Raw genomic sequence first — 13269 nt, forward strand, 5'->3', positions numbered from 1 at the left:
GACTCTGTCTGTCTGTGTGGTTTATATGGCGAGTGCTGTCTGCCTGGCATTTCAGTTTGTTTGCGCAGACATTTTGAGCACTTTTGTTTTGCTGCAGCTATTTTTATGCCTGTCTGTTTATATTTAGTAACTGGCCACCGAGGAATTTTTGTCATATCAGTGTGTTTCTCCTACAGTGCACACTGCAGATCTTTTAAACCCAGCAGATAGCAGGGTATATGTGATAGATATACAGAAGTAATACCTAAACATATGTGACTCCCCTTTATATGGTTAACATATTCAAGTTTTAGCTTGCATGTGTACCATCAGGCCGTGTGTACCTCACAACCTCAACTCACAATTCATCTGTGTGTGTGTGTGTCTGTGTGTGTGTGTGCCTTTTTTTCTTTTTGTACACGTGTGTGTGTCATCAGGCCAGACAATGCATGATTCTATCAGCAGCAGAGGATATGAGGACTACTATTTATAACTCGCCTCTATCTCAACTTAGACACACTGTCCTGCCCCGCGGGGCAGGTGCTTGTTTGTGTGTGTGCGTCATTGTGGTCGTGTGAGTGCCTGTATGCAACAGAGTGGGAAGTTTGAGAGCGGTAGACTGGGAACGTGATAGACAGAGCAATAGGCAAAGAGCTGTGAATGACAGACGTTGTGTTTATGTACCTGTGTGGTGTGTGTGTGTGTGTGTGTGTGTGTGTGTGTGTGTGTGTGTGTGTATGTGTGGGCAATGCTCGTTGAAGGTGTGAGTGGAAAGAAGAGACATGTCACACTTGACAAGGGTGAAATGAGAGGATATGATTGGCTGTTTTCTGATGTCACGGATTGTGAGCCGTCCCAATTAGAAACAATCATACGCTGCTTAGTCACTCCATCTTTCTCTTCTCCACTGCTCTACCATTCTTTCTTTTCTCTCTTTCTGCCCTGCATCAACATTTCCTCCCTCTTTGTCTACCATTGTTCGTGTCTTTTTAGAACCTGCCTGCCACTTTCAGGCAAATTACCTTGTTTTTGTTCCTAATACTTTGTCACGGTTTCTTCTTTTCACCAGGTGTTTCTTCTCGGTTCAGTCTGTTGTTTTGTTTACCATACCTGTCCTTCCTTTCTGTCATATCTTCTCCCTTGATCTCTCTCTCACTCACTGCATTCCAAACACCTTGAAGATAAAATAAATGTAATGAGCAAAAACAAAGATGCTCTATAACAAAAGATGACACATTACTAATGGTGTCAATGGTACGCACATCTATACACTTCCGGTCTTCAAAGTGGGTGCGGTGTAATGCATTTATACTTCATTTTGCTAACATTAGAGACATTTAGCATTTTGAAAATGAGTTACTTAGTAAGATAAGGCTCTGTGTTGCCCGTTCACACGAGAGTTTGTTGCTGAGACAGACAAATCAGACATATCGGTCTCGTACAAAGTAAATATTCTACTGATTTGTCCGTCAGAATGTTCAAAAGATATGTAGCTTGTGAACTTACTTTGGTGACTATGGGGGTGAAAGAATTTGCTCATAATCTGTGCCACTAAAGAGGCATGGCAGTGGCAAAAACCTACGTGACTTTCAGTCTCTGGCAATAATAAACCAATAAAGTATGAGAATATGAAATATAACAAAGCAACACACACACAACGTCAGAGAGAGCTATCTTAATACAGAGCTATATGAAATCTAGAGATTCCCCTTTTTTTGCATTTCTGTTTTTGTTTAAGCTGGAAAGAGATATTTAAACTGAGATACTTCAGATGACAGAAACAGGATTGAAGTTGTGGTTGTCTTCTCTCTCTCTCTCTCTCTCTCTCTCTCTCTCTCTCTCTCTCAGCAGGAGAGTGAGAATAAAGACAGAGAAGTGAAGATTTGTTCAGTTCTTTGTTGTCAGTGTCCTTCAAGAGTCTGCTTCACTCAAGTGTTTAATATAGGTGCTTCTGGTCTCCGATTTAGAGGTTGGGCAAACCTCAACTGCCCATTGTGGTGTTTCTGATCATGCATCGTGTAAAATGAGAATATTCACCTAAAAGCAAATTGCTACAGTCCAGTTGAGTTCTGTTGGGTTCCATGTGACATTATCTGGCCTGCACAAATGAGCGCAGGCACGTGTCCAGTCTCCAGAAAAGAGCAATTCTTTTGGTAAAAGGGAGATTTCTGTTTTGTGGTAGAATTTGGCTTCCTCTTCTGGGGTTCTTGGAGCTTACTATCCTTTCAGACCGGCACAAGCAGGCAAACACACATTCACACACAGAGAGACGTACGAAACATTGCCAAAAACATATTCAAGCAGAAGTCTTTAGAGATTATTCACAACCAGTGTTAGCTTTTGCTAAATTAATTTTGCATACATGTTGGCTTTGGTATCGATATATTGTCTTTGTCCAATGAAAACAGTGCATTTGAAAATGTTGTGATTTTTCAGGTAAACTGAAAAATGAAATCGTCTTTTATGGGTTGACATAATTACATAAACATAATAAGGTCTTAAACAAAAAATCCTCACCCCCTATACATGTATTGGATTATGTGAAAATGCAAAGTCAAGCTCTCGTTTGTCTGAAATAAACTGCATGTTGAAGCTGCATGTTAAATATGAGCAGTGTTAAGCACAGCTGCTAAACGACATAGAAAAACATTTATTAATAAAATCACAGAAAACTTTGATGGCAAATATGAGCCAGCTGTTTTGTCGACAGGTGGCAGGTGCAGATGTCAGTGCTTAAATATCTGAAGAAAAAGAAAAGATCCTGTGCTGCTCATTCCGCTGTATAATGTAGCAAAGTGTGGGAGTATCGGCCGCTGCTTTGATGAAGACAGGAAGTGACATGTCTTATAGCATGACCTCTCGCCTGTCCCACCATGCTCGAGCATTGCTTTAGCTTCTACCCCATTTGAACACACACACACACGCACTCGCACATGCACACACAGGGCTACACAGAGAGCTTCTGAAGAGCACTTGAGTGTCGAGTGTGCTGACCTCACATACAGAAACAATACCATTAAAGAGCACTCAAGAGTTCTGATATAGGGGGAAAGAGACGCACACCCACACCCACACTCACACGAATAATGCAAACAGTGTATACCCACATTATTCAGAGGCTATCAACACAGGGGAAAATGAAAAGCTAGGTCATGCATATAGGGATTAAATTACATACAGTACACTGATATGGTTACAAATACACTTGACGATACGCAGTCGCTTCTACTTGTGTCTATTTTCACCCCCCCCCCCATGCCCTCTTTAATCAGTTAGTAGTGTAACTATGTCGACAGGAAAAGAGCTGTATAGTAAAAGACCAGCAGACCAGGCTAATTAAAATAAAATAAACGATTATAATACAATAGGAATAATTGAATTGGAAAGTTGCATATATGAGTTCATTCTCTGTTTTTGGTTAAAATTGCATTAAGTCAGTACAAATTGGATAAACCATCTTTTTGTGGAAATGGAGATGATGGAGATGACTTTCCTTTCCTGGATACTGATCTTTGCACAAATATGATGGTGTTTTAGGTCTATAATTTAAAAAATAACCCAACAAGGATTGGAGTTTCACTGGTGCAGCTACCCATTTCCTTAATGTTAATAGACTCATTATGTGTCAGCACTTAATGATGCAGTTTTCTCTCTGAATCAATTAACTGAAAGTGTGTGTCTAATTTCCATTTCTGGTTGACATTGCCACATGGTGTAGACTTCAGTTCAGTTCAGCCGTGTAAGCTGTCAACCTGAAGTGGCTTACAAGCTTTGCTTTGTTTATCTGGTTTGGAAAAGTGTGTCCTAGAAATGAAATGTTTTAACTTATTGTGGCTCCAGAAATGCAGCAAACCATCAGTCAAAATACACTGCTGAAAGAAACGTATGTGTCATTAGGCCTCTCTATAAAAAAACAGGCGTCTTCAAGATGTGTTATAGACTTTGCAGTTTATACAATTGAAGTTAATGCTGGCCGACATTACACTACACAGTATATCTTATCTTATCTTATCATTACAGTCACAGAGACCAACTTTTATTTTATTAGTCCTGTAGATGAAGGTTGCAGGGAGTGTGTACATGTAGTGCAGTTTATATCTATGTCAGTGTGTGTAAGTGCATGTGGTGTGTGTGGTGAGCAGATGTGATCTTACAAAGTGACACGAGGACAGAATCTCTTTTTCTTCATTTGTCTCATTTCTCCCGTTTCCAATCTTTTGTTCCCTCGTTCCTTTCTCTCTTTTTTTAGCTGTCAGGTTGCAGCTTTACACACACACACACACACACACACACACACACACACACACACACACACACACACACACAGAAGACGTGCACACACACCGACCAGCGAGTCTATCATAATTAGAGTGCCAAAGACAAGTGGTGTCAAGATAAGCCATGTGTGAACTCTCTGACATTTCAAGGTAACAGAAATCCACAGAGACACAACAAATCATGCAACAAGCAACCAAAGACGAGGTTACCCTTCGACAGTCAACACATTGTGCGATGCCGCACTCCTTTTCTCTTCCTCACTATTCATCACTATTTATTTTGTGTCATTTCACCGCATTTAATGGCCCGCACCATAATGAGCCATTTAAAACAAAACCTCCAACATAAATGAATAGAGTTAATTTGTCCACCTGTAATAGTGCTTGTCTGCTCTGTCCATGCCCATGTCTCAGTTTGGCTGAATTAAGTGGCAAATGATTCTCAGTCAGGTTTAATGGACTGGATCCGAGTGACTCAGAGTGAATGTAACCCTCGTTCCCCAGAACTAGGCCCACAGAGTTCTGCAGCCTGCCTGTACCGCACCAATCCAATTTGGGCTTAATTGAATTGTTCTGAGCCCCTCATCCATATATTTCCTCTTTCAAAAATATGTGTGTGTGTGTGTGTGTGTGTGTGTGTGTGTGTGTGTGTGTGTGTGTGTGTGTGTGTGTGTGTGTGTGTGTGTGTGTGTGTGTGTGTGTGTGTGTGTGTGTGTTTCAGTGTTTCAGTGTTTCAGTGGAGGAATTATTTAGAAACCAAAGGTTTTCTTGGTATGTACGTGTATGTGTATGTGTATGTGTGTGTGTGAAAGGGAAAGAGTGAAATGCTCTGTAGTTGATATTTCTGAGATTGTAGTTTGAATTAGCTGCTTTACTAATAAGGGAAGTGAGACTAAAATCCTAACTAAAACTCTCTTTATATTCCTTTCCCACCTTTTCTTCTTCCCTTTATCCTTCTCCCCGGTTCTCTTCTCTCAGGATGTGAAGTCAACATTCTTCCAGTTCGGTGCCTCCATCCAGCAGGAGGCTCTGCTGATGCTGAACATCATGGAGGAGTACGACTGGCACATCTTCTCCATTGTCACGTCGAAGTTCCCCGGCTACCTGGAGTTCATCAACATCCTTAAAACTACTGTGGACAACAGGTACGATCAACTAGATACCTGCTTTGCACTCTTCTCCACAGTTTTACTATCATCTAAGTTTGTATAAATGATTACTATTAAATTTGATTACAGTAGCCAACAAGCAAATGTTGCCAGCAAAATGTTGTAACTCAAGAGATAATGAACTCCCATTGGTGCTTTACTTGACCAGTCCTGATGTGAAGGTTGCATTGCTAGCTGTGACAACCATGTGGCAAACTTCCCATGTTTTGGAGAAGTTCAGGATATACAGTGAATCACAAACAGATCAATAAAAGACAGGAGCAGGGACAAATGTAATTTAAAGTTTACAGCCATGCTCGCCGCTCTGTGAGGCCATAGATAGGCACATCGGTGCTTTGAGCTAATTGCTAATATCAGCATGCTCACAATGACAATGCTAACATCTTGATGCAAAGCAGCTATAATGTTAACCATGTTTGCCAACATTGGCTATTTAACCCTAAACACAAAGTACAGAAAAAGCTGATGGGAGTGTCATTCATTTTGCAGATATATTGTTCAAAAGTATTAGAGACATTTTACTTAAAACCACAAACATCTACTTCATGGGGGCTAGAGGAAAACAAATCAGGGGATCGATTAAGTCATTAGGAGACATCACCTGGGAACCCCAGATGTCTTTACAAGTTTGGGCAAATCCATCAAGTAGAAAAGGTTATGGCCTACTGGTGGTGGAAGGGAACAATTCAGGGGATCACCCGTCGTTAGAATTCATCCTCTGGGCAACATGGATCTCTGTACCAAATTGCCTGACATGACATCTAAGCATTCTTGAAATATTTCAGTCTGGACCAACTGACAGACATGGTCCTCCCTGGAGTCATGCCATGAGCTAAAAGGGATATACATCTATACCATGTGAGGAAAAGGCAGTTATACTCTCAAGATTATTATAAGAGCTATAAAGTATAAACTAACCTAATGATACTATGTTAAACAGCTTTAATAGAGGATCTATGAAGTACACAATGGGACGCGTTACTCCACCTCATCTACCCTTTTAGGCCATTGTTCCCAAAATCACCTCATAATGCCAACAGCTCGCACTAAGAAAAACTGAAGATAACAGGCACTGTAGTTATGTTTCCTAAAGAGATGATACGCTCCTTGCACGGGCATTTCTCCAAGTCCATTTTTCTGTTTAATCTTCTCTATTATCACTGCAAATTTCCCGAGAGAATGGTAATGTTCACTTTCTAGAAGAGAAAGTGTTCCTGCGCACAACGTTTTTTCATTGTGCTTCAAAGGCGGACAGCACTCAAAGGATTTCATCATCATTCTTAAAATGAATGTAGATGACAGGTAGGTTTACTACACATGCAGTTTGGCTGTTTGCCGCACCTTTAGGTCATTCTGACTGATGCTGTAGCTCTCCGCAGAGAGAATGAGAAAAAACTGCTGAAGAAAATGGCAAGCCATAATTTCTGGCAAAAAAATGTCAAATTAATGATTCATGTTGAGCAGTGTTGAGATGTTGGCAAGAGCTGGTGCCTGAACCCATGATATATTAAAGCCCAGCTGAGGAGAGTCTTTTTCATTAGCAGTTACTCTTCATGTCAAACCAAAACAGCGATTCAAAAACTCTCTGCCTGTCTGTATTTGGAAGCACTGGTTACAGTTGTTTTAATTGCAAGTAGAGTAGCAACATATGGTTGATTGAATCAGATTATGAATTTGTCCCTCAAACAGGTGTCGCTATCAGGAAACTGGGAAGCGTGTGCTACTGAATATGGGAATCAAATCCTGTACACGTTTTGCCTCGCTGCCAATCCAAGGCCCAAGTTTATGCCCCTATTGTCAATCAATACCAACTCCATATAAATGTACTTACAATACTTTATGAAAGATAGCTCCACAGTATTACAGATTTTAACATCCCAAAGTCAATAATCGTACCACCTCCACAAGTGGTGTTGACCTCATTGTTGAAATAATAGCCATCATTTGTAAAACCAGAAATAATAAGCCCAATTACCTGTAATTACCCGTCGTCGATTTCCCGTGTCAGCATTCAGCTTGTTCACAGTGACTTAGTCATGGACAGACAGTTTTAATACCAATGAACTTCCATCATTTCCAACAGAAAATTTGACCAGTCAACTCAATGAGCCAAGGCTGACCTGACCATGGAAACATATTAGTACGTGCAGTAGCTGAAATGATAGAAAGGCCCAGATATATAACATGAGAGTGAGGGAATATATTTTATGGATGGCTACTTACATAGGCTGTCTGGTGGAGATGAATGCAGGCAGGTAGTTGGTTTGCCTGTCAGTACAATCTGTAAATTAAAGGGGACAGAGCTGGGTTTTTGGACAGGTGTGGTTGTTCAGGCATTGGACACATTTTCATTTACCTGTATGATCTGGATCATCTCGAAGACACACCGTACACATGTTTCAACCATGGTGATTGATCTGCAAGCAAAGAGTGTGCTGCAGGGTGATACATCATTATATATTAGTATCCACAACTATATAAGCATTAATATAATCACGAGGATTAGTGCTTACTTGGTAGGTGGTCGGTTTGTAACATTTCTGTGCAGAATACCAACCTTTAAAAAAAAAAAAGGAGTTTTTAACACTACAGTATTAGAATCTCCCGTACTTGTTATTACCTCTGAATGTGTCTCTGTGTATCATTGTCTCTCTTTACTAGTTTTGTCATCTGGGACTTCATTCTGGACAGCGAGCAGTGGATAGCAAGTCCCAAATCACTCTCATGTTACACTACCTGTCTACTTCTTACACAATGTTGAACTGCTTCTCTCTTCTGTTGTATGTCTCACTTTTTAATAGTCAGCCTCCAATGTGTTTGTGTGTGTGCAAGCGTCCGTCTTTGTCCCTTGCTCTGTCATCAAGGGCCTGTTCTCCTGATACCACAGCATGCTACCCGTTTATGATATATCATTTTCTTTAATTACTCACATAACCAACATTTTCTCTGTTTGTGCTGCTCTTCAGACCTGCTGAATATTATCTCTCTGGACGTTGTGAAAAAGAGCAGCCAGTCCCACTGGATAAAAAAAAGTGCATTCATCACTTTAATAAGTGCTTGTTACTTCTAACTATGGCTACAACTAGATAAAAAATGGCTTTGGAATTATAGAGCTCCGTTTTCCTTTACAGTTTCTTCGACCATCACACTCCATAGAGAAAGATCTCTATGTCAAAACATCTATACACAGCCATATGGCTCTGCATAAGTAATGCAATATTAATGAACCTATTTGTTGTCGAAGAGGTGTGACAGAAGCTGTTTTTCATGTTGATAACTGCACTATTCTCTGATAACTGTTGTCCCCAATTAACACATTGACCACGGGCCCTTCCACATTAAATGGCCGGTGTTTGTACTTGCATCATTATACAAGTCCAGCTTTAGCATTTGCATTCTCCATGTAGCCTTAATGTGTTTCCCCTGACAATAAGCACTTTACACCTATTAGCATTCACATCGCACTTAACAATGATATTAATTATAATGGATCATTAGAACTGCCCTTGCCAGCACCTGAGCAAAGTTAATAGTCTATTAGTTAAATATTAACATTTCACTCCTGTCCTCGTTATCCTTGCTTTAGTTTTGTGGGCTGGGACCTGCAGAATATCATCATCCTGGACGCGGTGGAGGAAGACAGCCGGTCTCAGATCATGCTCAAGAAGGTCCAGTCCCCAGTGGTCCTGCTCTACTGCTCCAAGGACGAGGCGGTGTACGTCCTGGACGAGGCGCGCTCTCTGGGCCTCACCGGATTCGGATACATCTGGATTGTGCCGTCGCTCACCACTGGGAACCCCGACTTAACGCCCGAAGAGTTTCCACCGGGAATGATTTCAGTGTCTTACGACGACTGGGACTACCCGTTGGAGGCGCGAGTTCGGGATGGTCTGGGGATCATAACGTCAGCAGCGGCGGCCATGTTGGAGGAGTATGGCGACATCCCTGAAGCCAAGACGTCCTGTTACGGGCAGATGGAGAAGACATCCAAGCTGCCACCCAGCGCGCTACATAAGTAAGTAAAGAAGGATTGCGTGGATGTGTTTGTTTTGGCATGCCTATTATGAATAGAAATAGAAACAGCAGAATTATAAAATATTTAATGAGATGTTGTGTATTTTTATAACGTATAGAGTGGCTGTGTTAAAGCACAGTGTGTGTGGATGTTTCTTTTAATGCATGGCTTCCTGCCACAGTCTGTTTGTTTTCACCCCTAGAGACTTCCACCAAGTTTCCACCAAGTCTGCGTTAAGGATTGAGGTTGAAGAAAGATGCAATTACTGGATAAAAAACAAGGGACTGAGAGTTTGAGCTTAGATGAAGTGTAGAAGTCAGAGAGAGAGAGAGAGAGAGAGAGAGAGAGAGAGAGAGAGGGAGGGTAATGAAAGAGGTGAATGGGAGTTTGTGATTTAGGCAGTGAAGAAAGAGGGAAGAGAAAGAAATTGGGACTGGGGGTAACAGCGGGAAGCCGCTACAAATGAGTGCTCTCCAAAATTGAAGAGCTCCTTATGTTCCTCTTCTCATTTATTCCTCCATCTCCCATTCACTCTCTTCTGCTTTCCTTCTCATCATGCGCACACTCCCCAGCAGACAGTGGGAGATGTTGTAGGTCTTGCCAGCTCTGTCTGGCTTTCCATCTGGCAGAGGAGCGAGAGACACACACAACCTGTGTTTACATCCCGATGTTGTTTGTTTTTTTTAATTATGAAGTGTGAAATTAGGAATCTTAAGTATAAATGACAAAAATTGAATTCCAAAATGTATTTCCAAAAAATCTGAAATGCTGTCTGTCTCTACCGTGCAATGACAAGATGCTTTATATGAGAGGAAGAACACATTTAGCTACACTTACTGTAAAAGCATAAGAATGTGTTTATAAGTAACAGTCAGCAGTTTGGCAAACACTGTGCATCAATATAATACTGGGAATTGATCCAGTGTGCAAGATTCAGTGTGTAAGTCATAATAATTATTATTATTTCACCATTCATTACTTTGCGTTTGTCTCAAATGAAGGCTTGAAATGAGACCAAAATAACTAACATTAAAAGGAGGCTAATGCTAGGGTTATACTGGCCGTAAAAAGGACATAATTACGTATTGTGTGAGATGAACAAGGAAAGATGTACTGCACAATTTATACTAAATTGAGATTAAAGTCTAACATTTTCCTCTGAGGTCAGTGTACTCTGACAATTCTTTGAAACATTTTGTATAGTTGGTTAAATAATCAACCAGTAGCTCTTTAGGCTTATGGGGGTTAGGTTACATCACAGTCTGCTTATTTGTCCAACTAAAATCCTGCCAAATGTGCATCGGAATTCAATAAACTTTGGATCAGTTCTCATTTGGGTTCTACAAAAACTAAACCAAGTGCATTGTGCAACATGGTTAGTTAAGGCGGGGCTGGGAGATTAGAGCACCCACTATAAAAATAGGGCTAGGGTAAGTGTTTTGAAGTGCTAGAAATTCATGAGCCCCCACTCATACATTATGTCATTTTGTGCAAAGAGAGAGATGACTGGCTACCTGAACAGGTATAACCTAAATAGGACTAAACATACCAATTCCGCACTAATATAACTCCCCTTTTGTCAGGAAACACAGATACACTAAAGAGAATGACCAAATATCCATGACTTTGTTCCCAGCATGCTCTGCTGCCTCAGGTTGTTACCCAGGTGATGAGTGGCCACAGATGGCTCTGTTGTGGGTGAGAGAGCTCAGCCAATAGGGCTTCAGGGCCAGGACACGAGGAACATGATTGGTCAAGGCTAGGTCGGGGCGAGGCCAGTGTGGGTTGTTAGACCATCAACGGCTGTCAGGGGATATAGGAGGACATGGCCAGCAAGCGCACACATACACACACGCGCACACACACACACACACACACACACACACACATAGAGGCGGGCAGATGGGCTGTATATGTAGAAATGTACAACATCAGTGTGACATATTTCAGTATTTACTGTGGGTATTATATCCTACTCTTTAGTTCTTCAGTGGGTCCACTGCCTTTGTATAAGCACAATGTCATTATCAGCATCATCTTATAAGCATTCAGCGAGCCTTCAGTTTTAAATGTATGTGTTTGTTTGCTTGAACGCTTCTTAGATTAAACTGTGATTTGTGACAACAATTTGATTTACAGTGAGTGGAAGTTGCCTTTGTCCTTTATTGAGACAAAACATGTTGTAACAGAACAAAACACTTGTTTTGAAGAGAATAAAATGAATAGATGGTGCTGAAATCACAAAAAAAGTCTGTCGTTTTGGGCACTAGTACCGCGCAGTGTGGGTTTACAGTGAAGTTTTACCTCACTCTCTTTGCCTCCGACAGCTGTAATGATAAATCCACTGTGACACATCCAAGATGAATATGTTTTGCAGAGTAATCGAAAAAAATAAATAAAAATAAAAAGAGGAGACAAATGACCAACTAAGAGCACTGGCCAGTGCAGCAATCAAACCAAGTGACAACCTGTGCTCCATTTAAAATATGCCTTGTGCCTGTATGGTTTGTGTGTGTGTGTGTGTCTGTGCGCGTGCCTGTTAGAAACAAGAGGAATAACCCCCTCCCCCCTTCAGAGAATGTTCTGTCATGGCAGATTTACAGTGCACCACTCACCTTGCTGTGGTGAACAGTGTGCCTTAAAAGACTTTAGCACTTATTTATCAGCATGTCAGCGTGTGTGTGTGTGTGTGTGTGTGTGCGTGCGTGCGTGTGTGGTAGTCGAGATCTGACAGGTAATTTGAGTCTCTAAGCCCTGATATGTGAGGGTTAGAGCTTAGGGAACACACATGTACACACATACACATTACTCACACATACTGAGTCCTGGGGCAGTTATCATGTTACCTGTGCAGAGATTTGTTTGCACAACACACGGAAATTGTTAATGTGAAATGTTATTTTAGTTATGAAGATGTAATCATGCAATTTGCTTGTAGAGTAACATGTTGAAACCAAACACTTCAATGCTCATACTCAAGATAACCTACGAATAACCTTTTTACAGAATGCAAACAATGATTCAACATGCTAGTCACTCCACTGCTCATGAATATTATATTACTGTATGATCGCTGGCTAACTACGCCTGTGTGGATATGTGTGTGTGTGTGTGTGTGTGGGGGGGGGGGGGGTTCATGCCTCTGCGCCGGCAAAAACTGTGGCCGTGGGGGAATTTCCACTTGGACTCAAGGATGAACTGATTCTAATTTGATGGTCAAAGGTCACAGTGAACTCAAAAAGACAACAAGTGACAGGAAGCAAGATAACCTTCTTAAAGAAGAACACACAGAGTGAGTTGGAAAGACACTGTTTATTTTATCAAACACCGTGTACCATGTGGGTGTGAGTAGGAATATCTGCTAAAGAAAAGGGGCGAGAGAGGGACTGAATCATTTTAATATCTTATGAATCTTTGTACACGAGCAGGAGATGCGTGCCTATGTGTGAGTATGCAAAAGCGCTCATTTTAATAATAACAATGAAAAGGTGATTGCAAAGCAAAAGCAGATGCCTCCATTTTCAATCCAAACCAATGAACTAATTGCAGTTTAAGTTCCCGATGCTTAGCCTGAAGTGTCTTTCAGGCAGTGGTGGGTGTGCATTTTATACAAGACTGCGGGAGCAGCATTTTGGAGCTTCCTCAACTAATGCTGATTACTGATGTTATTTGCAACATCTTTTCGGAGGATTATAAAGAACGGTATGGAGAATGCTGCCTTCCGAAAGCACAGAAACAGTAAAAAGGCGGTTTGAAAAAAACAGTTTTACATGGTAAAAATAGATGTCAATAAGATTCTGGTCCTAACTCCATTTTGACCAGTAATTAC

The 13269-nt window shown here is 41.1% G+C and overlaps 1 protein-coding gene across 1 annotated transcript in view; it reads left to right on the forward strand.

Moving 5' to 3' along the window:
* Window positions 1–13269, forward strand: part of grin2aa (glutamate receptor, ionotropic, N-methyl D-aspartate 2A, a) — a 140425-nt gene that overhangs the window by 84646 nt on the left and 42510 nt on the right. The window contains exons 3-4 of the mRNA XM_029437502.1: window positions 5235–5401; window positions 9012–9440. Coding sequence (XP_029293362.1) covers window positions 5235–5401; window positions 9012–9440 — 596 coding nt within the window. The remainder of the gene's footprint in view (window positions 1–5234; window positions 5402–9011; window positions 9441–13269) is intronic.

Source organism: Cottoperca gobio, chromosome 8, assembly GCF_900634415.1.
Source record: "Cottoperca gobio chromosome 8, fCotGob3.1, whole genome shotgun sequence".
In the NCBI taxonomy this organism is placed as follows: Eukaryota; Metazoa; Chordata; class Actinopteri; order Perciformes; family Bovichtidae; genus Cottoperca; species Cottoperca gobio.